The 27817-nt window shown below is 51.1% G+C and overlaps 1 protein-coding gene across 3 annotated transcripts in view; it reads left to right on the top strand.

The window, feature by feature from the left end:
- SBNO2 (strawberry notch homolog 2) overlaps window positions 1-27817 on the top strand; it is an 83747-nt gene that overhangs the window by 33177 nt on the left and 22753 nt on the right. For 2 of the 3 annotated variants that reach the window (XM_063147095.1, XM_063147094.1), the window contains exons 5-14: window positions 14774-14935; window positions 18334-18429; window positions 20605-20701; window positions 21764-21924; window positions 22090-22223; window positions 23080-23170; window positions 25014-25157; window positions 25999-26116; window positions 26824-26929; window positions 27604-27757. In XM_063147095.1, coding sequence (XP_063003165.1) covers window positions 14774-14935; window positions 18334-18429; window positions 20605-20701; window positions 21764-21924; window positions 22090-22223; window positions 23080-23170; window positions 25014-25157; window positions 25999-26116; window positions 26824-26929; window positions 27604-27757 — 1263 coding nt within the window. Of the gene's footprint in view, window positions 1-8243; window positions 8415-14773; window positions 14936-18333; window positions 18430-20604; window positions 20702-21763; window positions 21925-22089; window positions 22224-23079; window positions 23171-25013; window positions 25158-25998; window positions 26117-26823; window positions 26930-27603; window positions 27758-27817 lie in introns of those variants that run through there. The other variant, XM_063147096.1, reaches the window with a different exon arrangement.

Below are 27817 nucleotides of genomic sequence, written 5' to 3'. Positions count from 1 at the left end.
AAATGAGTTGTCTCTGCAGCGTTGGGAGTTTTTCTCGTCCTCCCCGCCCTGCGCCTTTGACAGATCCCCCTCTGCTTTCTTGCTTTGGCCGTTCCAGAGAAGGGACAGTTACAGCGTTACAAGACAGCCATGCCACAAGTGAGAAAGATCTTGGGATTGTTGCAGATCACAAGCTGAATGTCAGCCAACAGGGTGATGCTGCTGCAAAAAAAGCCAATGCTATTTCGGGCTGCATTCATAGATGTATAGTGTCCAAAATGCGCGAGGCACTGCTTGCCCTCTATTCAGCCGTGGTTAGGCCTCATTTTGAGTATTGCATCCAATTCTGGGCACCACACTTCAAGAAGGACGCAGACAAGCTGGAGGGGGTCCAGAGGAGGGCAATGAGGATGATCAGGGGTCTGGAAACAAAGCCCTATGAAGAGAGACTGAAAGAATTGGGCATGTTTAGCCTGGAGAAGAGAAGGTTGAGGAGAGACATGAGAGCACTCTTTAGATACTTAAAAGGCTGTCACACAGAGGAAGGCCAGGATCTCTTCTCAATCCTCCCAGAGTGCAGGAGACGGAATCAGGGGCTCAAGTTACAGGAAGCCAGATTCCGGTTGGACATCAGGAAAAATGTCCTGACTGTTAGAGCAGTACGACAATGGAACCAGTGACCTTGGGAGGTTGTGGGCTCTCCCACACTAGAGGCCTTCAAGAGGCAGCTGGACAACCATCTGTCAGGGATGCTTTTAGGGTGGATTCTTGCATTGAGCAGGGGGTTGGACTCGATGGCCTTAGAGGCCTCTTCCAACTCTACGGTTCTAAGATATTTGCGTTACAGGATGTGGTGTGAAACCACGAGCTAGCATGTGATTTGACTGTTCCTAGTCCTGGTAGGGCAGACGTTGGTTTGTTTTGGTGGAAGGAGAAGCAACTTTATACCGGTAAAAACAACTGTCTTTTGAGGTAGGCTTTTCTATTTATTTATTTTTAAAAATAATTCATTTTTTGAGACGGCAAGCCTGCTTTCTTTTTTAAAAAAGGGAGACTACCTTAGAGCAGGGGAGCGCGACCTCAAGTCCGGCAACCAAATCCCTGTCCAGGTTTTCCCCAGTTGGCCACGCCCCTGGCTCCACCCTCTTTCTTCCAACGACCAATCATTTGGAGGTGTCCCGGATTTGCGGGCGCTTTCCCCCCACATTCTGAAAGGTCAAGACGCCTCTCCCAGGGGTTTGGGACTGGCCAGAAGAGCTTCAAGCTGAAATAGGCAGTGGCCACACCCCCTTTGGGGTTTGGCTCCGCCCACCAGTGGGAGGCAGCCCTTGAGAGCATCTTCGGAACGGGATTCGGCCCCCAGGATGAAAGAGATTCAATACCCCTGATGTAGAGATTTCTCGTTGTATAGGGTAGCGGTTGGCAGAAAAAAACCCACCAATTATAAAATAGCTATGATGCTTTTGTCCCAGGCGAATTGTTAGAAATATTTGATCCGCACAAATCTTTGGTAAACAACAGTGAGTGAAGTTGCCCAGCTTTGGGATTCTTGCTTTGGAAATACGTTTGCATCTCTGTAGGCTTTTCATCTTTTTGGCTTATTTGGGAGACAAAACGGAACTTGGGTGTATTGCAACTTGACTCTGGAAAAATGATTTCTAGCCTGGCTCCAACATCTCAGGTCCTTTCTGGCTCAAAAGAGAAGGGAGGGGAAGAATTCATTTCAGCAACGCTTCCGTGCCTAGTCGCCTGCAAGCCATTCTTCGCTCGCCCCAGGCGAACAGCCGCCTCGAACCCTGCTATGTCCCAAGAAGGAAGCGGCCGTGTGTATAAAAAAGTTTGTTTCATCTTAATATTTGTGTTTTGGGTGTGCAATCCAGATGTGTTTTTATTATTCTGGCACTGGGAATGAACGGGCATGGGGTGGAGGTGGATTTGATGGTGTGTAACCAATTATTTAAGGCTCAGTTAATTTTCACGTAATGGTTCTGGCGCGGTTCCAAGGAAAACAAGTGCTTTACGGGCAAGGCTCGTCCACAGGCATGTAAGATAATAATCACATCAGCTGCCAATCTTTGAATCGGGGCGGAGAAGGAAACCCAACCTGCCTCCAGTTCCCAAGCTACTAAACCACGCTCCCAAATGACTTGGAAACGATCTTCTTTTGGTATCTGCCTTCCTGTTGCTTGAGATGGCCTCGGGCGTGTCTGCTCAAAGTCCCCTTCCTTTTCGGGGAGGGAACCTGCAGCAGCAGGGCCTTCTCCGCGAGGGCCCCCCAAATTAACAAGAGCCATTCTCCTCCGTGATCGCTGCCTAAGAGCTTGCAGCTAAGGTTTTGTGGCCGACCTGGACCCTTCCGGAAGTCTCCCACTGCAAGTCCCAATCTTAGCCAGCCATGGCTGTTGCTGATGGGTATTGCAGTCCCATGGAGAGCACCAGGTGGGAGAAGGTTGTTGTATTGGACGTTGTCAGTGTGGCGTGGCCAGAAAGGAGGTCTCCAGATCATTTTGACCAGAACTCTCAGCGTCTCTGACCGTTGGCCATGCTGGCCGGGCGCTCCTGGGCCGTTGTAAGTCCCCGAAATCCGGGGAATTACCTTCTGCCCTTGTGTGTAAGTGACGTGACAAAGGCTTGGCCGCTGGGTGGCTGTGACTTTTTCTCTTAGGGTTGCCACAGCCGAGTTAGGGCGGGCGGCTGTTGCGCTGTTATGTGGCGTTTTTTGGGCGCACGGCGGTAACCAGGGTTGGTTTTTCTCGGCTTCTATTCCTCCAGCGCCCGTTTCCTGGAGATGTCTCCTCTGGTCGTGGTCATTTCGTGCTTTAGTAACCTCTGGATTCGACCACCACCACCATCGTCGTCATTGTATGAAATCCGTTCCTCTGCTTTTTACGCTTTTAAATTTTGTATATTTGTTTCGAATGTTCCGTGTTTTCATCTTTGTAAACCGCCCAGAGAGCTTCGGCTACGGGGCAGTATATAAATGTAAATAATAATAATAATAATAATAATAATAATAGGAAAAGGGCACAATTATTCCGTTAGTCACATCAGTCACCAGCATCACATCAAAAAACTATACAGAAACCCTTCAGAAATTGGGCCTGCCAAAATACATCCAAACCACCAACATCCAGAATTATTATTATTATTAATATTATTAATTTGTATCCCGCCTTTTGCCCAGAAAACCCGCCATGCGCAAGAAAGAGGTGATGGTGATGATGATTCTCGCTTGTGGCGTTTTTCCTAGACGGACATGCCAGGTTTTGCCAAGTCCTGCGGTCTTTTACGGATCCAGGAATTTCCTGACAATTAAGCATGTTTTAAGTATGACTGTTTCCTGTATGTTGGCGGGGATGTATTTTGGTAGGCTGCGATCAGGGGGAAAAAGGCCACCAATGTCCTACTAGTCATAGAATCAAGGAATAGCAGAGTTGGAAGGGGCTTACAAGGCCATCCAGTCCAACCCCCTGCTCAAAGCAAGCAAGCAAACTCTAGTTGCTGGGGAACATGGGTAGGAGGGTGCATCAATGCTGATGCCTCCGCGCTAACTCCAGTATCAAAGCAAGCAAGCAAACTCTAGTTGCTGGGGAACATGGGTAGGAGGGTGCATCAATGCTGATGCCTCCGCGCTAACTCCAGTATCAAAGCAAGCAAGCAAACTCTAGTTGCTGGGGAACATGGGTAGGAGGGTGCATCAATGCTGATGCCTCCGCGCTAACTCCAGAATCAAAGCAAGCAAGCAAACTCTAGTTGCTGGGGAACATGGGTAGGAGGGTGCATCAATGCTGATGCCTCCGTGCTAACTCCAGAATCAAAGCAAGCAAGCAAACTCTAGTTGCTGGGGAACATGGGTAGGAGGGTGCATCAATGCTGATGCCTCCGCGCTAACTCCAGAATCAAAGCAAGCAAGCAAACTCTAGTTGCTGGGGAACATGGGTAGGAGGGTGCATCAATGCTGATGCCTCCGCGCTAACTCCAGAATCAAAGCAAGCAAGCAAACTCTAGTTGCTGGGGAACATGGGTAGGAGGGTGCATCAATGCTGATGCCTCCGTGCTAACTCCAGAATCAAAGCAAGCAAGCAAACTCTAGTTGCTGGGGAACATGGGTAGGAGGGTGCATCAATGCTGATGCCTCCGCGCTAACTCCAGAATCAAAGCAAGCAAGCAAACTCTAGTTGCTGGGGAACATGGGTAGGAGGGTGCATCAATGCTGATGCCTCCGCGCTAACTCCAGTATCAAAGCAAGCAAGCAAACTCTAGTTGCTGGGGAACATGGGTAGGAGGGTGCATCAATGCTGATGCCTCCGCGCTAACTCCAGAATCAAAGCAAGCAAGCAAACTCTAGTTGCTGGGGAACATGGGTAGGAGGGTGCATCAATGCTGATGCCTCCGCGCTAACTCCAGAATCAAAGCAAGCAAGCAAACTCTAGTTGCTGGGGAACATGGGTAGGAGGGTGCATCAATGCTGATGCCTCCGCGCTAACTCCAGTATCAAAGCAAGCAAGCAAACTCTAGTTGCTGGGGAACATGGGTAGGAGGGTGCATCAATGCTGATGCCTCCGCGCTAACTCCAGAATCAAAGCAAGCAAGCAAACTCTAGTTGCTGGGGAACATGGGTAGGAGGGTGCATCAATGCTGATGCCTCCGCGCTGACTCCAGTATCAAAGCAAGCAAGCAAACTCTAGTTGCTGGGGAACATGGGTAGGAGGGTGCATCAATGCTGATGCCTCCGCGCTAACTCCAGTATCAAAGCAAGCAAGCAAACTCTAGTTGCTGGGGAACATGGGTAGGAGGGTGCATCAATGCTGATGCCTCCGTGCTAACTCCAGTATCAAAGCAAGCAAGCAAACTCTAGTTGCTGGGGAACATGGGTAGGAGGGTGCATCAATGCTGATGCCTCCGTGCTAACTCCAGTATCAAAGCAAGCAAGCAAACTCTAGTTGCTGGGGAACATGGGTAGGAGGGTGCTGTCGCACTTGTGTCCCGCTTGTGGGTTTCCTGTGGGCAGCTGGTTGGCTACCAGGCTGGGCTAATAGACCCTTGGTGTGATCTAGCGGGGGTCTTTTCTTCCATTCTCTCCCGTTGCGGACGGAGAATAATTCCTCCCAGTTCAGACGGACGCTTTGCTGGCGTTTACCGTTCCGCCGTGGCTTACGCGTTTCTAAATCTGCCGCTTTCGATATTTCCTGCTCTTCCCCTTTCACGGCTGGCCGTGTTGATTTGGTTCTGAAGGCAAAACCCGGCATGAAACACGCCAAGCGGGGCGGGTGGGTGTGTATTTTGGGTCCCCCCCCGGGGGGGATGACTAATCCCCCTCCGTCAGCACATGCTCCGCCGTAGGTTGCATCGGCCGGCGATAAATTTGGAGAGAGAGGGAATAAAACCGCCGCTGCAAACGTGCAAACCCTCCCGTGGGTTCCGGAGTTCGCTTTGGCCGCCTGGGGAAGATGGAACTCAGGCGAAGCCGCTCTTCCCGGGAGAAGTGTAATTTGGGAGCGCAGGCTTTGCCCACGCGGGTGTGCGCACGCCTTCCGGGCAGAGCGGTCTCCCTTGGCCGCTCTTACCTTGGTCGAAAGAGCCCGTCGGACTGGTTGCTCCGGATTCCTTTCCGTCACCCCTTCCTTGGCAACCTTTCGCCAGGAGCGGTTATTAGAAGTCGCCACCATCCACCTCTTTGCCCGCTCTGATGCCAGCTCCAGGTGCCGGCTTGCGCCCCGTCACGCTTCCCGTTGGCTTGTTGCCGCGTTGCGAACGGCGGGCGGCGTACTGCCGTTGGCCGGTCAGCCGATTCTGGGAATGGCGAGGGTGCCTCTGAGCATGTGCAGAGTGCTTTTTTCATCCCATGCTGATTCTGACCTCTGGGCACCTGAGACTAAAGATGGCGGGATAAGTATATAAGTATAAAAGGGAAGCCGCCTCAGACCCGGTTTGACCTTCTCGGAGGGGCAGTGGCTGTCCGGAGCGAGATGGCGTGTGCTTTCCGGATCTTTTTTTAACCGGAGATGCTCTTTGTCCTGTGCGCAAAACCATGCGCTCCGCTCACCAAGGTGCGCAGCTCCGCTGCTCCGCTCCCTCTGTTAGCAAGCAACCAGCGGGGTTTCACCCCACGGGTTTGCGTGTTGGTTCTCCATCGCTTTAGCCAAGCGTTCATTTGAGCAAGACTTCAGATCATTCCGGGGCTGTGCCGAAAAGGCGCCGCCGTAACGAGCCATGAGGCTAAACGAGGTTGCCGACGGAAATCGGGGCGCTGCAGGCCGGCTTTTCCTCAACAACTCCGCCATCCCCACCCCCGCCCGAGAAAGATGGGAGTTGGAACCCCACCGTGCGCCGGGTTGGGGAAGGCTGGTCTCTGTGATTCCAGCCACCAGCGTCCCATGGCCTTGTGAATTAATACTACCGCTTTTCTGCAAAGGTTTTTACCTGTGAACTCACCACGGACCTGGGTTGTTCTTCCCCGAGCGATCCACAATTCTGCCTTTGGTTGTCACGGACCAAGCTCCACCCCTGGGTTGCTTAGCTCAGGTGGAACAGCCGAGAGCTCGCTCCCGCTCGTTCATCCCCTGCCCAGAGTTTAAGCAACGTCATCGGCCCGGGTTGGTGCGTCCGGGCTACCCAGGGTTTAAATAAACCCTGGGTCTCCCTTATGTGTCAAGCCAGGTGCCGATTCTCCAAGGCAGAGGGCGGCAGCGCGGTGCCCGCTTCCTCGGAGAAAGATTATTTCCTCGCCTTGAATGGGGAGGGGGAAGGGGGAATCCCCCTGCCCCAAAATGGAGGAGACGGCTACCTGTGGCTACTAGCCCTGATGGTTCTGTATCTGGGGCAGCCAGTTGCTGGGGAACATGGGCGGGAGGGTGCCGTTGCACCCGTGGCCGGCTTTGTGGGTCCCTGGTTGGCAGCAGGTCGGCCGCTGTGTGAACGGCGTGCTGGACGAGAGGGACCCTCGGCCTCATCCAGCAGGACCCCACCTCAATTCATGTCAATATCGCTGCATATCAGACAAGAAAAACCAGAATCCTGGGCGGGGCGGGGCCACTCCCTACATTTTGCGATTGGCCATGCTCCCCCCACGGCCATTTTCCGTGGCGCCTGGGAGCCTCCCCTCGCCCCCCAAAAGCCAAATGTGCCCATGGCTAATTCCTAACCTGTCAGATCAACTAGCCGCAGGGCTTCTCTATTGCATCCTCACCCTTTTCAGGCTGCTTTCCCGTAACTTAGCCCTTCCGGGTGTGTGGGATCACAATTCCCATCATTCCCACACTGGCTGGGGCGGATGGGAGTTGAAGCCCCAGAGATCTGGAGGGCACCTGGCCGACGTTGTGACCTCTTAGACAAACCTGAAATGTAGGCACACGGTGCCCCAAACCCTCCCGGATACGCGTTCTTACACGTCCATGATTCATTCTGCCTGGGCCGCGAAGTGTCCCATTTTTGTTTATCGGAACCCTTTGCGCTCAGAAAAAAAACCGGCAGCCCTGCTCCCCCTCTCATGTGCACACACACACACACACACACACGCAAAGTGATTTATTCTGGTTTAAAGTCCACCGGAGACGTTTCGAAGCGACATTCCCGGCTCGGTTCGGGTTCCGCCCAGCTTTCTAGAGATGTGTGTCGGGCCGTGTGACCCGATCTTTCTTTTAAAATAAATAAATAAATGAGGTTGCTCTTCTAGTAGCTGTTTTTGTCAGAACGGAAACCTCGTGGGTTCCTTTTTTCCTTTTCTTTTCTTTTCTTTTTTTAAAGTGAGGTTTGGCGACAGCCCATGGGAACTCTGTTCTAAATTTAGCGTTGAGTTCGCTTCACCCGACTCGCGGGGGGGGGGGGGGAGAAAAAACTAACTTTGAACAACAAACCAAACTTTTTCTTTTCTTTTGGTCTTTAGCTGGTGCTCTGTGTGTGTGTGTGTGAGAGAGAGAGAGAGAGAGAGATGTCGGCACTCGAACCCGCGCCCTCTGCTCTTTGTTTACAGTGGTTTAAATTACACGACATACAGTAATTCTGCTCTCATTGCCAGTAATTTCACTGACTTACCAGGCGGGCTCCGTTTCCTGAAAGTCAGCCGGGCTGGACTTAGAGGAAGTGTGTACCCTCCTCTTTGTGACTAAACCAATCGCTACACGCTTCTATCGCAGAGAAGCGGGCTGGAGACGGGACACCGGCTTTCTCCCAGCCCCCCTGGCTTTGCCCCCCCTCCTCCTCCTCCTCCCCATCTTCTCTCTCTCTCGAATTCAGTGCCAATTCGTACGTCTCCATGCCCCTCTCTTGCTGCGTCCCGGCACGCCTGCTGTCATGAGGCTAGATGTGTCGCCCTTGGGTGCTGAAAACCGCCGCTTGGTCGCTTCGCCGGAGACCACTTCGCCCACCCCAGCTTCGCACGCTGGCTTAATATGTCCCAAGTGCAGTTTTGGCTCAAATATGCGTCTCTCTTCAAGGTAACATTTGCCCTTTTCTTTTTTTTAAGCAGGGCGACATTTCTCTTTCTTTAAAAAAAATAATAATAATATATTAACGGTGTTGACATTTTGACATCCGCGCGCCGTCTTTCTGTCTGCGGCGGGAGAACTTTTGAAAAGGCGCTAGAGCGGGGTCACGCCTTGGCCAAAGGGCAGCGCGTTCCGTTGACCCGACGGGCCGGCCGTTCTCGAGGGCCAGTTCGTTAAACTGTTAAAGGGAAAACGGGCTGGGGATTTCGGGGTCGCCGCTTCGCTGTGTCGGGTTGGAAGGAAGGAAACCACGGCCCCGTTTTCAGGCCGGGCGTTCGCGGATGGTCCCATCCTCCTGTTCTAAAGAGAGGGCAGCGAACGCAGCGGGGTTGTTTTCCGATGCATTCTCCGAGCGGCCCGGAGGTTAGGAGGTTAGGAAAAGTTCCTCGTCGCCGAATCAAACTTCTGCGAAGCGGCCGGCGTTCAGCCCTTCGCATTCGCCCCAAACGGAGACGATTCCCCTGCCCTCTTCTCGTCTATTTCGGACCCCCGGATTGCTGAGCCTTGGGCATGTTTAGGGGCGCGAGGTCTTGTTGCGTGTGCCCTAGACGTTCAGGGGGTCTTAGCCAGGGAACGGCTGGAGCGTTCCTACGAGGCAGGATTTGAAAACGATCTCCGCTTGGAGTCTGCCTCCCTCAAGAACGACGTCCCTTGAGCAGCTTTTAAAATCTGCTTTCCAAAGGTTTGCCTGCTTCCACGTCTCGACGCTGGCTGGCTTTCTTTCTTTCTCAGGGCTTCCTGCTTTTCCTCCGGGGAGCACCGAGCGTGGGCTGTCTCAGCCCTGTAAGATTTCACCGGCACGCGTGGATCGCGGAGGGTGCTGGTGCTGAACCGGTCTTGTAACGCGGGGCTGGGGAAAACACGGGTGCGGGTCAGCTGGTCGACCTCTGGGTGATTTGCAGTAGTTAGGCGAGGATTTCTGACTTCCCTTTGTTCAACATCAGCAGCAAGAAAATAATAGTTACACACACACACACACACACATACCCCGACCTAAACTATGCTGCTGAAATGAAGAAAGTTTGGGGTGACCAGGAATGCCTTTTTGCGTGAGCTCCGTTCGGTTCTGGCACGCGAAACGAATTCCTGGGCTCAAAGTTATCTTACGCCAAGTGTAAGTCGTCGGCGTCGATTGTGTTTTCTCGGGAAGAAGGGGAAGAAACCCTCAGAGAGCCTGCAAACCTGAATTCTGATGTAAAAGGTGAATAATGCCAGCCACATTTCACGGAAGCTGATGTAGGGGTGACTTACGGGAAGGGATCTGAGTTCAAATTCTTGCTCAGCCCAGGGTCATTGCTGCCTCTCAGCCTGATCTACCTTGCAGGGTTGTTGCAAGAATAAAATGGGATCTCTCGCCAGCATCATGGGAGGAAGGGCGAGATAAAGCCAGTAAAGATCAGGCAAGTGATGCTTTGACCTGCGAGGAACAGCTTTCCACAAAATCCATCAAGGTTTCTCTCTCTCTCTCTCTGTGTTCTTCATCTTATTAAAATAAATTATTTCATTTCTTTCTTGCAAACATTCTCAGCCTGCCTTTGTGCTGAGAGTGCCCACGCTGACTGATTGCAACCCAGTTAAAAAGCCAAATAAAAATCCAGACAGGAGCGACCAGGAAACACAGGCTCCGTTTGGATTTCATCCTCGGTTGCTGTTTAAGCATGCAGGCTTTGGAATTGCACAGGTCTCTTCAGGCAGGACCGGGTGGACGCGTTCTGTGCGTCGCAGGCGTTTACGTTCGCCCTGTGCTTAACAGAATCGGCTTTTAATGATCCCCTTCTCGCTTTTCTTCTCGTAGCAAACAGCTGTTGTTAACTTTCTGGCGTTTTGGAGGCTCTGGGTTTCAAGCGCAGCCACGCGGCTCTGTTACTTCCCTCTGGAGTAGCTGCTGTGAGCGAAGAAGTCTTGAATTGTGCCATTTTTATTCACTGCAAAAGAGGGCTGGGAGGCGAAGGAAAAGAACATCTTTCTGTCCCGGGAGGATTAAGGGCTTGGCGTGTCCGTCTCTTGCAGCCGTGGGTTTAGCTTCTGCATTTAATTTAGATGCTTTCCCAGCGCACCAAATTGCAGCTTCTGCTTGCTTTGGTCTCGGTGAAACAGCAGGTGCAATATCCCCCCGCCCTAGAAAGCACCCACTGGAATTACCACCAAACGGGGAGCGACCGCGTTTCAAGATGCCACGAACATCTTCCATGCTTTGGGGCTTTTAATAAAAAATAACGTATTTTTGCACGGACTCTCCTCTTTCGGCAGCTTTGGGAGAAAACCGAACAGGGAGGCTAAGTTTTGTGTCGATGTCCTCTGTGCCCTGGCTTGGACGCAATGGCAGCAAATCGTGGGTTAATTGACCGATCAATTGGGTTAATTAACCTATGATTTGCCATGGTGCAAGCTGCTTCTGATTTGAGCATACAACCTCGGATTGGCCCGATTGTCGCTTGCTGCCTGACAAGGGAACCCAGGTTGTTAAACAACCCAAAGTTGAGCTATGGTCATTTGTTAGGTTAACTATGAGTTGTTTAACCCACGAACAACCCAAAGTGACGGGGTTCGCACATCATGCAGCAGCCTGCGATTGGGCCAAGCGGAGGTTGCATATTCGAATCGGAAGTGACTCTCTCAGCCAGCGTGCGCGAATCGTAGGTTAATTAAACCACGATTTGCCGCCATTATGTGTGAATTGGTCCAGGGTGTATGCATTTTTCTCTTGCGGTCCCCCAAAGCCGAAAGATTCCCACGGATTTACCAGATAGTGGAGTTCACTGCCATACGCAGCCTCCACAGCTTTTTAAAAGGAGCCGGGCAGTGTCGTGGAAGACTTCAGTTTAAGAACGTCTGTTACCGATTCCTGTAAAAGGAGCCTCCACGTTCAGAGAGAGTCTACCTTTGAGTCCCGGATCCTAGAGAAGTAAACACAAGGATCTTGGCTCCCAGCTTGCCAGCTTCCAAAATGATCTGCTGGCCACTGCCGGCAGCAGTATGCTGGATTATAAATAGCATCGCAAGTCGGGAAGAGGGACGCTAGTCTAAACGGAGGCAAAACGTCTCGGAATGGAGTGTTCTCATTTAGAGTTCCTGCCATCCATGCCCTCGACTGGTTACTCCATTTCATTCTCCCTTCACCTACCCCAGTTTTCTCTCCCCCTGGCTCAGAATTGGATTTGCACAGCCCTCGTGAGGTTGTTTTCGGGATCCCACCCACCCTTTCAGGGTCCTTGTGTACTTCTCCAAGCCTTGGCGTGCATCCGGAGGCCGTGGGGTGTGGGGGCAGCTTGCGTGCAACAACCCGAGCGAAGCGTTCCATTTTTTTGTAGGCTAAACTCAAGAACTTCCAGCCCCGGTCAGGTTTTTGCTTTCCCTCTCTCTCAAACGCCTCACGGATCGAAACCCATCTGAAAAACGTCCCGTGGAATTGAACGGGCGTGACTGGGGACGGCCCGGGTTGCGTTCCGCGGCAGCGGTCTGGGGCGACTGGTTTAGAGACTAACAGATATCTTCTGAGAGCCCCGGACAGCAACAAGTTTGGCGTCGGGTTTTTATTTTTATTTTTTACCGAAAGCCGCGCCGGAACGCCCCAAACAGTCTGCTTCAGCTGCTACCTATTTATTTATTTATTTCATTTCTATACCACCCAATAGCCGAAGCTCTCTGGGCGGTTCACAAAATTAAGACAATTCAAAGCATAAAACAACAGTATAAAATACAATATAAAAGCACAACCAAGATAAAAACAGCAGCAGTGCAAAAAACCCAAATTTGAACTTTCCTCTTTTGTGTGGCTGTTGCTATCTCAGCTTCGTAAAGTATCTGCACTCAGAGAATGAGCAAGCTGTTAGTTCTCCCTGGGAAAACAGCCTGCCGAGAGTATCGCCTTCTTAGGGCAACCTGAGACCCACCTGCACCCAGCCCGGAAGGTTCCAGGTTCAAAACCCCCGGTGGCGGCCGTTCAGAGGGGATCAGGCGATGCTGAGACCCTCTTCTGCCCGGTACCGTGGGCTTCGGTTCCCAGCTGGAGCCGAAAATCCTGGGCTCACATGGATAAATAGCCCGACCGGACGGCTCGTTCCTTTCTTGCGTCGCAGGTGTGTGTGAAGTCTTGCAGCTTGCAGAAACGGCTTCATTTTCTTCCTAGCTGGTCCAAAACAGTGTGTGTATGTGTGTGAGTACGTGCACTTCGAACGGAAAGACCAGGCTGCTTCTGAGCACATGCGGAGTCCGGAAATTCAGGTTTTAGAACATTGCCGCCGTCCTTACACGTCAAGGAATAAAAATCAGTGGATCTCTTTTTCTCTCTGTCCCCACCGGCCTTAGAATCATAGAATAGCAGAGTTGGAAGGGGCCTACAAGGCCATCCAGTCCAACCCCCTGTTCAATGCAGGAATCCACCCTAAAACATCCCTGACAGATGGTTGTCCAGCTGCCTCTTGAAGGCCTCTAGTGTGGGAGAGCCCACCACCTCCTTAGGTAACTGGTTCCATTGTTGTACTGCTCTAACAGTCAGGAAGTCTTTCCTGATGTCCAGCTGGAATCTGGCTTCCTGTCACTTGAGGCCATGATTCCGTGTCCTGCACTCTGGGAGGATCGAGAAGAGATCCTGGCCCTCCTCTGTGGGACCACCTTTCAAGTCTTTGAAGAGTGCTCTCATGCCTCCCCTCCATCTTCTCTTCTCCAGTTCTTTTAGTCTCTCTTCATAGGGCTTCCTTTGAGCAGCCTAATCCTGGTGTGTGTGTGTGTCCCTTGGTTGCATAGTTAAATATTTCTGCCAGTAGGTGCAAATCATTTTACTTCCTTTATCAATGACATTTGTATACCACCTCATCACTGAAGCTTTGGTTCACGAACACACACACACACACACCCGGAAAACCATCAAAAACGCATTCTGCAACGTGCAAAACCGCCTGCCGCACACCCTTGCTTTATGGGATGAAAGAGGGGTGAGTAACCTCTGAGGAGTGGAGTCGCCCCCCCCTCCTGCTATTCCCAGGTCCACCAGGATAGGAACGAGGTCTCTGCTATCTCTCCTTCCTTCTTGATTAGATCAGCTTTTCACCCGATGGCCAGATCGCTTTCTTCTTCTCTTCTTCCTCATGTTTTACGGCACTGATAAGTACAGATGAAAAGGATCTCTGTCTCCCAACCCACAGCGCCCACCTTCCTTCCGCCTTTGCACTTTCTAGTTTGTTGCGCTCAATATTCTCCCTCACCCCACCCCAAAAAGGGGGTTGGGGGAGAGAGAGAGAGAGAGAGAGAGAGAAAGGTGTTCCGTGATTTACTTCTCCAAATGATTTCTAAAAACTGTGTGCAGTGTCAAATTATTACAATCTCTGTGCACGGAGGACAAGCAAAATGCTAATATGGCATTTCTCTTTTTCAATTTTTCCGAAATTTGTTTTTTTTCCCGGGGAAAAAACAGGACGTCCCCCCCCCCCCCCATGGCTTCAAAATTTCTGGAAATTTTACATCTCTAATTGCATCCGGATGTTTCGGACCCCAACGCCTAGCATTCCTGGCCGTTGGCTGGGGATGATAGGGGTTGAAGTCCCCCCCAAAACCGGAGCCCACCAGGTTGGGAAAAGGTGGTGAGCTGCAGGGAGATATTATATACAGGTCAGGAAGAGAGGCGAATCCTCTCAGTGTGTGTGTGTGTGTGTGTGTGTGTGTGTCGCGTTCACCTGTCTTCCTTACGAAGAGTTCAAAAAGCCACCCAAAAAAGCTGATCAAATTCCCAGCCAGCCTGAAAGATAGATTGAGGGGAGAGATGACAGCACTCTTCAAAGACCTGAAAGGTTGTCACATAGAGGAGGGCTAGGATCTCTTCTCGATCCTCCCAGAGTGCAGGACACGGAATCACGGGCTCAAGTTAAAGGAAGCCAGATTCCAGCTGGACATCAGGAAAAACTTTCTGATGGTTAGAGCAGTACGACAATGGAACCAGTGACCTAGGGAGGTGGTGGGCTCTCCCACACTAGAGGCAGCTCGACAACCCTCTGTCAGGGATGCTTTAGGGTGGATTCCTGCATTGAGCAGGGGGTTGGACTCCATGGCCTTGTGGGCCCCTTCCAACTCTACTATTCTATGATTCTAAGAGCCACCGGAGAGCAGCCAGGGAACCATTCCCACTGTGTCTGGGTCCCTACTGAGAGCCCTCCTTAATTTGGGGCTCACTGCTCAAGACATTAGAATGTGCCTGGGCACACCCCTTGTGCACGCCTATGGGTACAGATGGCTGTAAACTTGGGTTGCCTGTTGCGGAGGGTACAAACGACCCTAGCGGTCGCTGATTCCGTCCCTTTTCCCTCCTACTCCAGGATTCTGCATACCTCAACGAACTCTCCAGCAACTCCCTCTTCTCCTCCCCTGCGGACTCGCTCTCAGACATCGCCGACGCTCAGGAATTCCTGGCTGCCGACAGCCTCAGCCGCGTGCCAACGATATGGGACGTCAACACGCCGCAGCAGAACCAAATAGAGGTCGGTGTCAGAGCCCGTGTGTGTGTGTCTGTCTGTCTGTCTGTCCGGCTCGGCTCGTTTCCCCGGAAGCCTCGACTTCTGCAGCGTCTTCCGAAGCTGTCTCCAAATTGGGGCCCTGCGGATGGGTTGGACTGCAGTTCCCATTGGCCACCCTGGCTGGGAAGGATGAGCGTTGCAGTCCAAAGCATCTGGAGGGGCGCCACGTTGGGGAAGCGAACTGCTCTGCTTGGGTCAGACTCGGCATTAAGATGATTGAGGGACAAATTCAAAAGCAGGTCGGTCCAAAACATCAGAAGAGCCTCGCTGGGTCAGACCCAGGCTCCGTGCAGTCTAGCATTCTGTTCACACGGGCCAAGCAGCTGCCTACGGAAAACTCACAAGCAGGGCATGAGAACAACAGCACCCTCCCACCCATGTTCCCCAGAAACTGGGGCACACCTGCCTCAGATACTGGAGGTAGCACACAACTATCAGGGCTAGTAGCCCTGGATCGCCTTCTCCTCCTCCAGGAATTGATCCAACCCCCTTTGAAAGCCATCCAAATTGGTGGCCATCACTACATCTTGTGATGGCCGCTTAGTCCTGATGGTTAAGTGCAGCCTCCCGTGTCAGAGGCAGTAAGCCCATCATGCATCCTTTTGTACACGGCTGTCATGTCTCGCCTTCCTTGAGTAAAGACCTAAAGGTCAAAGGCACGGTTTTACTGGGCCAGTAGGTGATTTCCAGAAGCGTAGCCTGAAGTTCAGCCAAGGTCAGAATCCGGGAGATCGGTCAAGCGAAAGCACCATCCGAACACAGCGTCAGGCAGGGGTCAGTGGCTCTGAGGGCCAAATCCAGGGCAGGGATGAGCCCGAGGCCCTGAAAGATGAGGCACAATGTTGCTTCCGGCAACGCTCCAGTTCTGAGAGCTGCTCTAGCTAGAGGTTCTCAAGCCCCACCCAGGGCTCAGCTGAGGTTCAGCGCAGGCTTGCATAGAGGGAAAAAGTCCTCATGTGGAGGGCCCTATTCATGAGGCGGCCGGCGGCTGTGGTTCTTGAGACGTGGACTTTGCCTCTGGGAGGCGGCCTGTTCCTCTCTCTAATAGCGAAGAGGGTGTCACAGTCTGGCCCTTCAGAGCGGGGGAATTCAGGGCCCAATCCTCTGCGTGTTTAGATAGGCAAAAGTCCTAACACTTCCACCATTATTTATTACATTTTTATACCACCCATCAGCCAAAGCTCTCGGGGCAGCGCGCAATTAACAGCCATAAAATCCCAAGTATAAATCTAAAACCACATCATGCCAGTCTTTCCAGGTCTGGGCCCGATTCAAAGTGCTGGTATTACCATTCAAAGCCCTAAACGGCTTGGGGCCAGGCTATCTGAAGGAACGCCTCCTCCCCTATGTACTTGCCCGGACCTTAACATCATCCACCGGGGTCCTTCTCCATGAGCCCCTGCCAAAGGAAGTGAGGCAGGTGGCTACCAGGAGCAGGGCCTTCTCTGCTGTGGCACCCCGGCTGTGGAACAAGCTCCCCAGAGAGGTTCTCCTGGCACTTTGTTATACTCTTTTTGACACCAAGTGAAGGCCTTTTTGTTTTCTCAGTATTTTAACACCTAATTCGACTTAAATTTAAACGTGCTGTTTTAATTCCGCACTTTATATCAACTTCCGCTGTGTGGGTTTATCCTGGTTGCGCTTTTTATATCGCATTTTGTATTTGTGGTTTTAGACTGTGGGTTGTTTTATTATGCTTTTCATGGGTTTTAATTTTGGTGAACCGCCCAGAGAGCTTCGGCTGTCGGGCGGTATAAAAATGCAATAAATAAATAAATAAACAAACAAAACATTAAAAAATTTAAAAGGCAATATTAAAGACCAGGGAACGGCTTTCTCCTGCCTAAACACATGCAGGATTGCAGCCTGAATCTATTTATTTTATTTATTTATTATTTATTTATTTATTTATTACATTTCTATACCGCCCAATAGCCGAAGCTCTCTGGGCGGTTCACAAAAATTCAAACCATAATAAAACAACCAACAGGTTAAAAGCACAAATACAAAATACAGTATAAAAAGCACAACCAGGATAAAACCACGCAGCAAAATTGACATAAGATTAAAATACAGAGTTAAAACAGTAAAATTTACATTTAAGTTAAAATTAAGTGTTAAACTACTGAGTGAATAAAAACCCTTAAACCGAAAGCCACGTTATCCCATTGCGCTGTTTTGCGTCAGCTTAAAAGCAAAACGAAAAACCGTTTGCCGTTCCAGAGACATTTGGTGCCTGTGTATTTTCAATTGCCCCATCTTACAAAAAGCGGTATTCATTGGGCTACGGATTAAAAGTCGGTAGCCCGAATCTGCTCTGCTCTGTCTTCGGAGACCTCGTGGCAGGCGGCCACGTGAGACGGCGAGGCGAATCTGGGCCCACCTGCGAACAGAATCTGTTGGCTTTGAAGCATGCAAAAACTTCCCCTGCTGTGCGCTCCAACTTCCTGTTAGTAATCGTGACTCAGACTTCCAGTAATGGAAGAGGGTTTCTTTTCTTCTTCTTCTTCTTTTTTTTGTAAATTAAAAAAGGGAAATAATTACAGCACGTTGGTTTTCCCACATTTCACTTCTGCTTCGGGAAGGCTTCCGTCTCTCTCTCTCTCTGTGCTATCATACTGGCAGCCTTGATCTGGGCTCCGAAGTAGAACGAAAACGAATCTCGCAAAGGGCTTTTAATTCCTCTTGGCTCTAGCAATATGCTGTTTTTTATTGTCAGTTTTTTTGCAGGAGGGGCAGGGTTTGATTGGCACGTAAAAATTCCCAAGCGCATTCCCCCCCCCCCCCATTTATACTTTTTATTAGATGGGTGGGTTTTTCTTTTAAGTGTTAGAACAACATTTGCAATTCTTCCTAATGCAAACTGCGTAGCGACGGCCACCAATTTGGATGGTTTTAAAAGGGGGTTGAACAAATTCCTGGAAGAGGAGGAGAGGAGGAGAAGGCGATGAACGTATCTGAGGTAGTAAAGCCTGTGTGCACCAGTTGCTGGGGAACATGGACGTTGCTCATGCCCTGCTTGCAAATTCCCCGTGGGCAGCTGGGAAAACTTTGCATTCCTTTCGGCGTCTCCCGAAAACGTCATTGCGCCAGGAAGCCTTTTCCTTCATTCATTTCCTTAATTCCCTTTGCGTTTTGCTTCTTTTAATGTGTCCTTATTCTGTTTTTATTTCGCTTCATCTTGTGCGCCGCTCCCGAAATTTTGGCTGGGGAGCGGGATATAAATACTGTCAATAAATAAATAAACAGAGTGCTAGAGTGGATGGACCCTTGGGCTCACCCAGCAGGGCTGCTTCTTACGTTACCCCAGCAGAGAACCTATTCTTATATTCTTCCTTCTCTGCCTCTCCTTCCCTTCTCAGCTCTTGCCTCCCGACTTGGGAGGTTTGGAAGGCCTACCGGGAATGGATAACCACGTCCCCGCTGCTCAAGAGACGCCTCTCCTTTCAAGCATTCAGGTAAGGGAGGAAGCCCGACGCCCAGCTGGACCCTGGCAGGCGGCACTGGTCCGCACCTGTCTCTGTGCGTGCGTGCACGGTTTTGGTTCCCGTTTAACTTTCCTTGAGCAAATAATCGAACGGCAAAGTCTTGACCATTTATGACATCCACCACAATACATGTGTGTGTGTGTGTGTATTTCTTTATTTCTGTCCAAGTGAACAATTTATTTATTATTTATTTATTTATTTATTTATTTATTGCACTTATATACCGCTCCCATAGCCAGGGCTCTCTGGGCGGTTTACAGAAATTCTAAAATTGAGATAAAAACAAGTATACAAAATTTAAAATTCTAAAACACGGAACATACACACATAAAGCATTAAAAACCGTTAAAAAAAACTAAACATGTGGGTGATTAAGATGTGCCGCCATATGCCTGGGCAAAGAGGAATGTCTTTTCCTGGCGCCGGAAAGATAGCAGCGTTGGCGCCAGGCGAGCCTCGTCAGGGAGATCGTTCCACAGTTTGGGGGCCACCACCAAAAAGGCCCTGTCCCTCGTTGCCACACTCTGAGCCTCTCTCGGAGTAAGCACCCAGAGGAGGGCCATAGATGTTGAACGTAGTGACCGGGTATATTCACTTTTGCCTGAGTTCCATTTCTCTCCTAGTAACTGAAGATGTCTGATGTTTCGGGCGGGACGGCTCCCAGCTCCGTGGCGGGACCCCGCCCCCCCCCCCCCGGCTTTTGCACCCGGAAGGTTTTGCACTCCCGGTTAAAAGGTTCACGTAGCTGGTGAACCTTCTCTGCCTAACACACACACACACACACACACACACGGGGTGCTCCTGCCAGTTGGAGCATTTTATTTATTTCTTTAAAATATTTCTAGGCTGCTTTTGCCGGCAGGAGGCCTCCCGGGGCGGCTCGCGACGATCAAAATTAACGTAAGGGGGAAATGATGCAGTAATAGCTTTCTAAACAGCTGCAAAACCCAGCGAACACCGGTATAAGGCAACGCAAAAACAGCTAAAGCAACATCAGGGGAAGGCCCCAGAGTAAAGCGGGACGTTTTCCAGGCCTAAAAGGCTGCAAGGGTGGGGCTGACGGAGCCTCAATGGCAACCTGTCCCAGAAGCGACGGGTTGCCCACCTAACTGCCCTCCAAGGTGGGCTTGTGAAAAGGACCTTTGCTGCTGATTTTAAAATGTGTGGCCCCTTTTTTAGCTCCATCCCAGTTGGCACGCAACTCCTTGAGCTCGCTCTTAGAAGGAGCAGTATTATTTCAGATTCCTCGATAGAGGCACTGCTTTTTCCACGCGAGAGCAAACCGGCTTGCTGGGGATTGCTCCTCGTGAAGGCGCGGCCGCTGCCGAGTTCATACTTTATTGAAAGCACGGAGATACCTTTTAAAGGCAGCCGCTGACGGCATTATCCGGACGCTTTATGGAGAATACTAGCTGTACCCGGCGTAACATACGCCGTTGCAGCATATCTTAAAGTTTATTAATTAAATATCATTGGGGGGGGCTGCTTGGAGGCCACCGATACAGCGCCGTCTGGCAGACCTGGGGGGCAGGGAGGTCGGGGGAGCAGGTGTCCCCCTCTCCCCAGGGTTCCTGTCGGCCTTGGGCTGCCCACTCAACTCGCATGAGATTAGGCCGGGGCCTGGGCTCACAGCAGGCGAGCAGCCCCCCACCCTGCCACCAAGGGCCCCGTCCGTGCCTCACTCATGCTCCGGACTGTGGCGCTGCCCCCTTTGGGGGGGGGAGCGAAGAGGCAGAAAGGGCGGTAGGATTACCTTGGAAAGCTCGGAGGAGTCGGGCGATGGGCTTAGCAACCTGTATCAGCTGATGTTACACGTTGTTACTGTTGCTTAGCAACCTGTATCAGCTGAAGCCTGTACTGAAACGTACCTAAGCGTTTTATATATATAGATACCGCAACGCCTCTGTCGGCCTCCATCTCTGTGACTCCAGGAGGATCACAAATGGAATACTCTACACATTGGCTGCGTTCAAACAACATGATAGTCCACGGTGGCTCAAAGAGCCAACTCTGCACAGCGCTGGTTATTTGCGCCGGTTATTCCGGCCACATAACCAGCCGTCGGTTAAAAACACTCCCTGTTTTATTGGCCATTTCGCCGCATGAGACGTCTGTGACCCATCTGTTTCTCTTGTTTTGCTTCAGTCCCAAACTCAGGTAGAGGAGGAGGAGGAAGGCGACGACGACGAAACGGAGGAGCTGGGTCACGCGGAGACGTACGCCGATTATGTCCCGACCAAATGTAAGAGGGCCCTGAAAGCAAGGATTTTTTTTTTTTAAAAAAAAGCCTTGTTTCTCCCGCTGCTCGAAAAAGAGCGATTTGCACACAGCCGGTAAACCAAGGCGGCCCCTGCCTGTAGTTGTGCGATCTGAAGATGGCACGGCAGGAAAGGAAAAATGGATGAGGAGAGCAGAGGAAAAGAACCAAGTGGTCTTTCAGCAGGGCTGGGGGTGGAATGGCGGCTGGTGTGGAGAAGAGACATTTTTCTCCCTCTCTCAAAATACTGGATCATTTCAGTTGCCCTTTTCTGCACTTTTCCCAACCATACGATAATCCCTTTTGAGGCGCGGCGACTGGAAGCTGGCCACTGCACTAATAGAAGAAGAAGTACAGGAGAAGTACTTGCTGGTGCTAATAAGGTTGAGCTGAGTCACCGGAATGCAATTAATTAAGAAGCAGGAAATTATATTTTTGTCCAATGAAGTTTTCCCCGTATTTTTAAAACACAAGTCTGGGCTTATTGCTATTTTTCCCAGGGCTGAAAACGTCACCGTCAAACTCTTTAAAGGGACGGCTTTGTTGTCCCTGTGAAAAGTGTTGGAGGGGAGTTTTTGGAAATCTCCAAACGGTGGAGGATTTTCCCCAAGCCCTGCCAAGCCATCTTCATCTTAATTTTTTAATATTTTTTTTTTAAATTAGATCTGGTGAAATGTCCGGACTAGTTAATTTGCTCACCGTCTGGTCCAGTCAATTTCACCACTCCCGTCTACCCACCGTGCCCGTGCGTCTTATCACGTTTTCATCCCGCCTTTCCTCGCTGGAGGCGCGGCGTGGGCGCTTCTCCACCCCGCCTCCTTTTTATCCTCACTGCATCCCTGTGAGGTAGGTCGGGGCGAGAGGCAGAGAACAGGCCGAGGTCATAAACCGGCGAGCGCTTCTCGACCGAGGAGGGATTTGAACCCGGCTGTTGGCGGTCCGACCCTCCCGCTGCTGCACTGCGTACATTATCCCTGCCGGGCGAGCCGCACAAAGAGCGTTGCCTTCTGCTGACGGCTTTGTTTTCTCCCCTCCTTCGCGGCGCAGCTAAACTCGGGAAGCAGCACCCCGACCGAGTGGTGGAGACGAGCACCCTCTCCAGCGTCCCCCCTCCGGACGTCACCTACACCCTCTCCCTTCCCGATTCCATCGCCGACAACGGGTTACTCTCCGCACTACAGCTGGAAGCGATCACGTACGCCTGCCAGGTACGGCCACCGAGGGCCGGGAAAAGGCCAGAGGGGAGAGCGGGGCTAGCGTGAGGCTTACAGCCGGGCTCTTCAAGGGCTCCCCTGCGTTGCCGTTTCCCAAAAGGGGTGCAGAACGCCCCTTTCCTCCCTGCCTTAACCCCTTTCTCCCTCCTGGATCTGTAGCAACACGAAGTTTTGCTCCCCAACGGGCAAAGGGCCGGCTTCCTCATCGGGGACGGCGCCGGGGTGGGGAAAGGCCGGACGGTCGCGGGAATCATCTTCGAGAATTACCTGAAGGGAAGGAAAAAGGCTCTGTGGTGAGTGTGTGCGTTTGAAAACTTCCCCGGGAGTTCCTCTCCGTCTTTTCTCGGCCCCCCGCTTCCTTTTGCACCTTGGAAGCTGGACGGGGTTGTCGCCTGGGCATATTCCTGCGTGGCCGTGAGGAGAACGTACTCCAGCCAGCCACAACGAGGCTGACAACCGTTACCCAGAGGACCTTTTCTTCCGCCGCTCCCCAGACTGCGGAACGGCCTGCCGGAGGAGATTCTTAGCTTAACGCTCTCTCCGGGTTTAAGTCAGACTAAATCTCTTCCGGCCGGCCTACCCAGAGGGCTGTTCAACCAAGAATTTTTAGGATTATTTTGATGCTGCGTTGATTTTGTGTGCTCTTTTAATTCACTTGACGTATCTGATTTATACTGTGTTGTACTCCGCCTCGATCCGAACGAAGGGAGAGGCGGCGAAGAAATAAATATATTAATATTATTATTTGACTACATCATGAGCTGCGGCCGTTTCCAGAGGGGTGGGCGTGTCCGTCTGTTGCAGCGAAAACAGCAGAGAGCCTGAAAGACGAACACGTTTCTTTGGGCAGAAGCTTTCGCGGGCTGTAGATAACTGCAGTGAAGCTTCTGGTCTCTTTTTCCCATCGCCTCCTCCCGACGAAGGGGAGGGACGTAGCTCAGCCCTGCTGTTCATGCAGGAAGTCTGAGGGGACCATCCCCAGGCTCTCCAGGTAGGCCAGGAAAACTCCTGCCCCAGATCCGAAGAAGTTGTTGCCAGCCAGTGTCGACGATGCTGGGCTAGATAGTTGGATCGTGCATCAGGCAGGAAAGGGCCCACAGGCCTATGACGGAGCTCCGTAACGCCCCGGCTCCCGTTCCATTTCCTTAGGTTCAGCGCCTCGAACGATCTCAAGTACGATGCCGAGAGGGACCTGAAGGACATCGATGCAGCAAACATTCCTGTCCACGCTTTAAACAAGGTGCGGAAGATTCCCTCTATCTCTTTTTATTTATTTATTTATTTGTTTATTTATTGCATTTCTATATCGCCCCATAGCCGAAGCTCTCAAAAATTAAAACCATTCAAAGTAGAAAACAGTATGAAAAACATGATCTAAAATACAATATCAAAGCACAACCGGGATAAAATCAGCAGCAGGGCAGAAATACGAATTTAAGATAGCAAAGTTAGAAGGGTTTCCTTTCTGCCAGGACACTTGGTGCTTAACATAGGTTCATTCTGTTGGATTTGGTTAATTTGCTGTCTAGGTTGGCTTGGCAAATAGGCTGCCGGAAGTGTTTTAGTTTGTGATTTAGTTCGGGGTAATCAGTTTTATCTGCAACTTAGTGCCCTGTTGATTCTCTCAAACTTTCTCCTAATAACTTCTTGTTCGTTGCCTTACGTATCATCCATAGAAGGAAGGCAGCATTGCAAATACTTTAATATGGATTTTTTTTAAACACACACATGATACAATACCCTTTAACCAACATTTATTACATTTATATCCTGCCTTTTCACCAGAAAATGGCAAGGGTGGAAGGTGGGTGAGGATCTGCACTCATTTGTGGTTTCTATTTTTTCTCAAAAGTTTTCACAATTCTAAAGAATAGGTGGTTCCCCCCCCCCACCCCGGTTTTCGTGTGTGTGTGTGTGTGTGTGTGTGTGTGTCGTCCTCGTCACCCCCCCGGTTCTCAAACCTTCAAATGCCTCCCCTGAGGCCGAGTTTCCGGCCGTAAGAGCTGTAAGGTCAAATATTTATTTATTTAAAATATTTATATCCCGCCGTATATCACTAAGATCTCAGGGCAGCGGACAGGTAAAAACATACAGCATAAAACAATAAAAATACACAGTTAAAAAACAAATTAAACCATGATCCAAGTTAAAACAATATATAATACCGTATTTCTTCGATTGTAAGACGCCATCGATTGTAAGACGCACCCTAATTTCAGTACCACCAACAGAAAAAAAGCTTTGATTTTAACAAATAATAAACACACCCGCGATTCTAAGACGCACCCCGTTTTTAGAGAAGTTTATATGGGGTGGGGGAGTGCGTCTTGGAATTGAAGAAATACGGTAGGTGGGCATTTTTGGCCATGCTCCTTTTGCTCCGCCCACCACTGCAAAGTGCCCGTCTCCCCGAGGGCGTCTCTGAAATGCAGCTCGGCCCTCGGGTTTGGGAGTAACGTGCTTGTAAGTCAGGGGGTCTTGAACCTCTTTCTTTACGAGGGCTGCTTCCGTTCGGGGAAAGCCTCCCAGGTGTGGGCGGGGCCAGAATCACAAGGGGCGGAGTTAAAAAATAACCAAACGACCAGCCCGTTGTAACTTCAAGCTCTTGCGGCCAAATGATTAAGCCTTCAAGGTGGCATTACAAGGGGGGAAATGCACAGAAGGCACGGTTTGTGGGAAGGGGCTGAGGCCGGGACCTATAAAGCCTTACACGGTTCGGGACGACGGGACCTGACGGAACGCCTCTCCCGACATGACCCTACCTGTACGCTACACTCAACATCTAAGGTCCCCTCCGAGGGAAGCTCGGAGGACAGCAACAAGAGACAGGGCCTTCTCTGTGGTGGCCCCCCAATTATGGAAAGATCTCCCTGACGTGGCCCGCCTGGTACCAACATTGTTGTCTTGTCCATTACATTTCTATACCACCCCATAGCCGAAGCTCTCTGGGTGGTTTACGAAGATTAAAAACATGATATTAAAAATACCCTGGTGACACCGGAAATGCAGCTGTTCCCGAGACCCCTGTTGTTTTCCCCCTGGTCCTCCATCCAGACTATTTCCTTCTCTTCTTCCCGGCGTAGATAAAATATGGAGACACAGCTACCTCGGAAGGAGTCCTATTTGCCACTTACTCCGCCCTGATCGGCGAAAGCCAAGCGGGCGGCCAGCACCGGACCCGGTTGAAGCAGATTCTGGATTGGTGCAAGGAGGATTTCGACGGTGTTGTATCCTAAGGCAGATTGGTCGGTTGGAGGGTGTTTTTAGGCCACCTCCCGCAGGGCAGGCCTTCTCTGGGCGGAGGGCAGCCCATGGAAAGGAACAGAAGGCAGTCCAGACAGGGAGAAGGACAAAATAAAACACAGGCAGGCAGAGGGACAAAATGCAATAGAGACAGGTAAATTGGGACAAAATTGAGACAGGTAAAAGGACGAAATAGAATGCAGGACACAAACAGCCCAGGAAAAGATAAATAGATCGCTTTATTAAAAACAGCCATCCTGATGTCCAGCCGGAATCGAAGTTCCTGCACTCTGGGATGATGGAGAAGAGATCCTGGCCCTCCTCTGGGTGACAACCTTTCAAGTATTTGAAGAGTGCTCTCATGTCTCCCTTCCATCTTCTCTTCTCCAGGCTAAACAGGCCCAGTTCTTCCAGTCTCTCCTCACAGGGCTTTGTTTCCAGACCCCTGGTCAGGAAAAACTTCCTGACTGTTAGAGCAGTGCGACGGTGGAATCAGCTACCTAGGGAGGTTGTGGGCTCTCCCACCCTAGAGTCATTCAAGAGGCAACTGGACAACCACCTGTCAGGGATGCTTTAGGGTGGATTCCTGCATTGAGCAGGGGGTTGGACTCGATGGCCTTGTAGGCCCCTTCCAACTCTGCTATTCTATGATTCTATGATTCTATGATCACCCTCGTTGCCCTCCTCCTTTTGTCATCTGGACTTTATTGACTCACCCCAAACGTGCCTTGGAAATTTGGGAGGGGTCCCCCCTTTTTTTGACCTTAGATATCGCCCCCCCCCCCGCCTTCCTCTGTTCTCTCCTTAACCGGCCCCTGCCTCCAGATCGTGTTTGACGAATGCCACAAAGCCAAAAACGCCAGTTCCACCAAGATGGGCAAAGCAGTATTGGACCTGCAGAACAAGCTGCCCCTCGCCAGGGTCGTCTACGCCAGTGCCACAGGTACGAGGGCGAGGAGGGGCAGGGAGCGAGCCCAGTAGCGTCGACACTGGCCGGCAGCAACCGTTCGGCAGGGTTCCACGCGGGGCGTTTTCCTAGCCGTACCGGGAGACGCTGCCGGTCTCTTCCGAAAGAATAAAGCAGGGCTCTGCCCTCGTGGTTCTGCATAAAGGGGACGGGAGGGTAAGCTTTTGTCAGAACATGGGGGGCATTTAGCACGGGCTGAACCGGTGAGCTGCGGTCGTTCCCCTCAAAATAAAGCACCCAGAACCGTGAAGACTGTTATCTATCAAGGACTGCTCTAGATGTCGCGGACTACAATGCCCATTGGCCCTGATGGGGCTGATGGGCGTTGGAATCCCAGACGCCTGGAGGGCGTCAGGTTGGGTGGGCTGTTTGAAACGAAAGAAGTACGCCTATGCATGCCGGTTGCTGGGGAACATGGGCGGGAGGGTGCTGTTGCACCCGTGTCCTGCTTTGTGGTTGGCTGCTGTGTGAACAGAGCGCTGGACTGGATGGGCCCTCGGTCTGATGGTCTGAAGCCAGGGAGCAGTATCAAACCTAAGGGCAGGTGGAGCTGGAGGAAAGAAAGAGCAAGGTGTTTTGGGTTTTTTTTGGAGAATAAGGACTCTAGACCCACACACACACCCCGGCTTGCATTTGTCTCTTCCCACATTTGAGCCCCCTGGCATTTTTCTCCGCTCCGGCAGGTGCCTCTGAGCCAAAGAACATGATCTACATGAGTCGTTTGGGGATATGGGGAGATGGCACTCCCTTCCGGCTGTTCGACGAATTCCTACACGCCATTGAAAAGAGGTACGTTCGAGGGGCGAGGAGGCGCCTGCGTCTGTCCTCGTCTCATCTCATCCCTCCCCCTGCCAATCCCAGTATCTTAGGGCAGCTCGTGACCATTTCTTTCTTTCTTTTAGAGCCCGCATATTTTATCAGAGCAGATTCCGCCGGCATTCAGCCTTTGCGAGTGACGCGGAATTCTTAATCAAACCGGAAGGAAAGCGAGCTAACAATATATACATCAAGGTTAATTATTATTGGGCAGTTCAGGTAGATCGTAGCTGGATCATAAAAGCAGCACTCAAAAGAAGCCTTTATTTATTGAAAACCTTCCTTGGCCACCTTTTCTGGGCGAGAAACCCTCGCAAGGCAGCTTACGTGTATTTTACATGTTTAATGTTTTAATACTGTAATATATTTTTAACTTTTGTGTGTTTCTTTTCCTAGGTTTTAAAATGTATACATTTTAAAATTAGTGTTGGACAAATAAATATAATAATAATAACAACCAGGCTCACAATTTGTGTTCCTTTTAGCGATTTGGGACAGGGGAAGAATTCAAGGAGCCGGTTTCAACCTACAAAGTTTTAACCCCACCTTCCCTCAACTCCCATTATCCCCGTGAAATTAGCGCCTCCGGAGCCGGGCTCCCATCCTGTTGATCAGCTCTCATGTGCTTCTCCGTTCCTTCCCCGCAGGGGTGTCGGCGCGATGGAGATCGTGGCCATGGACATGAAAGTCAGCGGGATGTACATCGCCCGGCAGCTCAGCTTTTCGGGGGTCACCTTCCGGATCGAGGAGATCCCCCTGGACCCGGATTATAAACTCGTCTACAATAAGGCAGCTCAGCTGGTAAGAGTTCTGTTCAATCCCGGGCCAGAATGTGAGAAGTGAATGGTGTTCTCAGAGGTG

Source organism: Elgaria multicarinata, chromosome 23 (genome assembly GCF_023053635.1).
Source record: "Elgaria multicarinata webbii isolate HBS135686 ecotype San Diego chromosome 23, rElgMul1.1.pri, whole genome shotgun sequence".
Classification (NCBI taxonomy): domain Eukaryota; kingdom Metazoa; phylum Chordata; class Lepidosauria; order Squamata; family Anguidae; genus Elgaria; species Elgaria multicarinata.
Note: the sequence above shows the minus strand (reverse complement) of the source record. Positions and strands in the feature narration are given on the sequence as shown.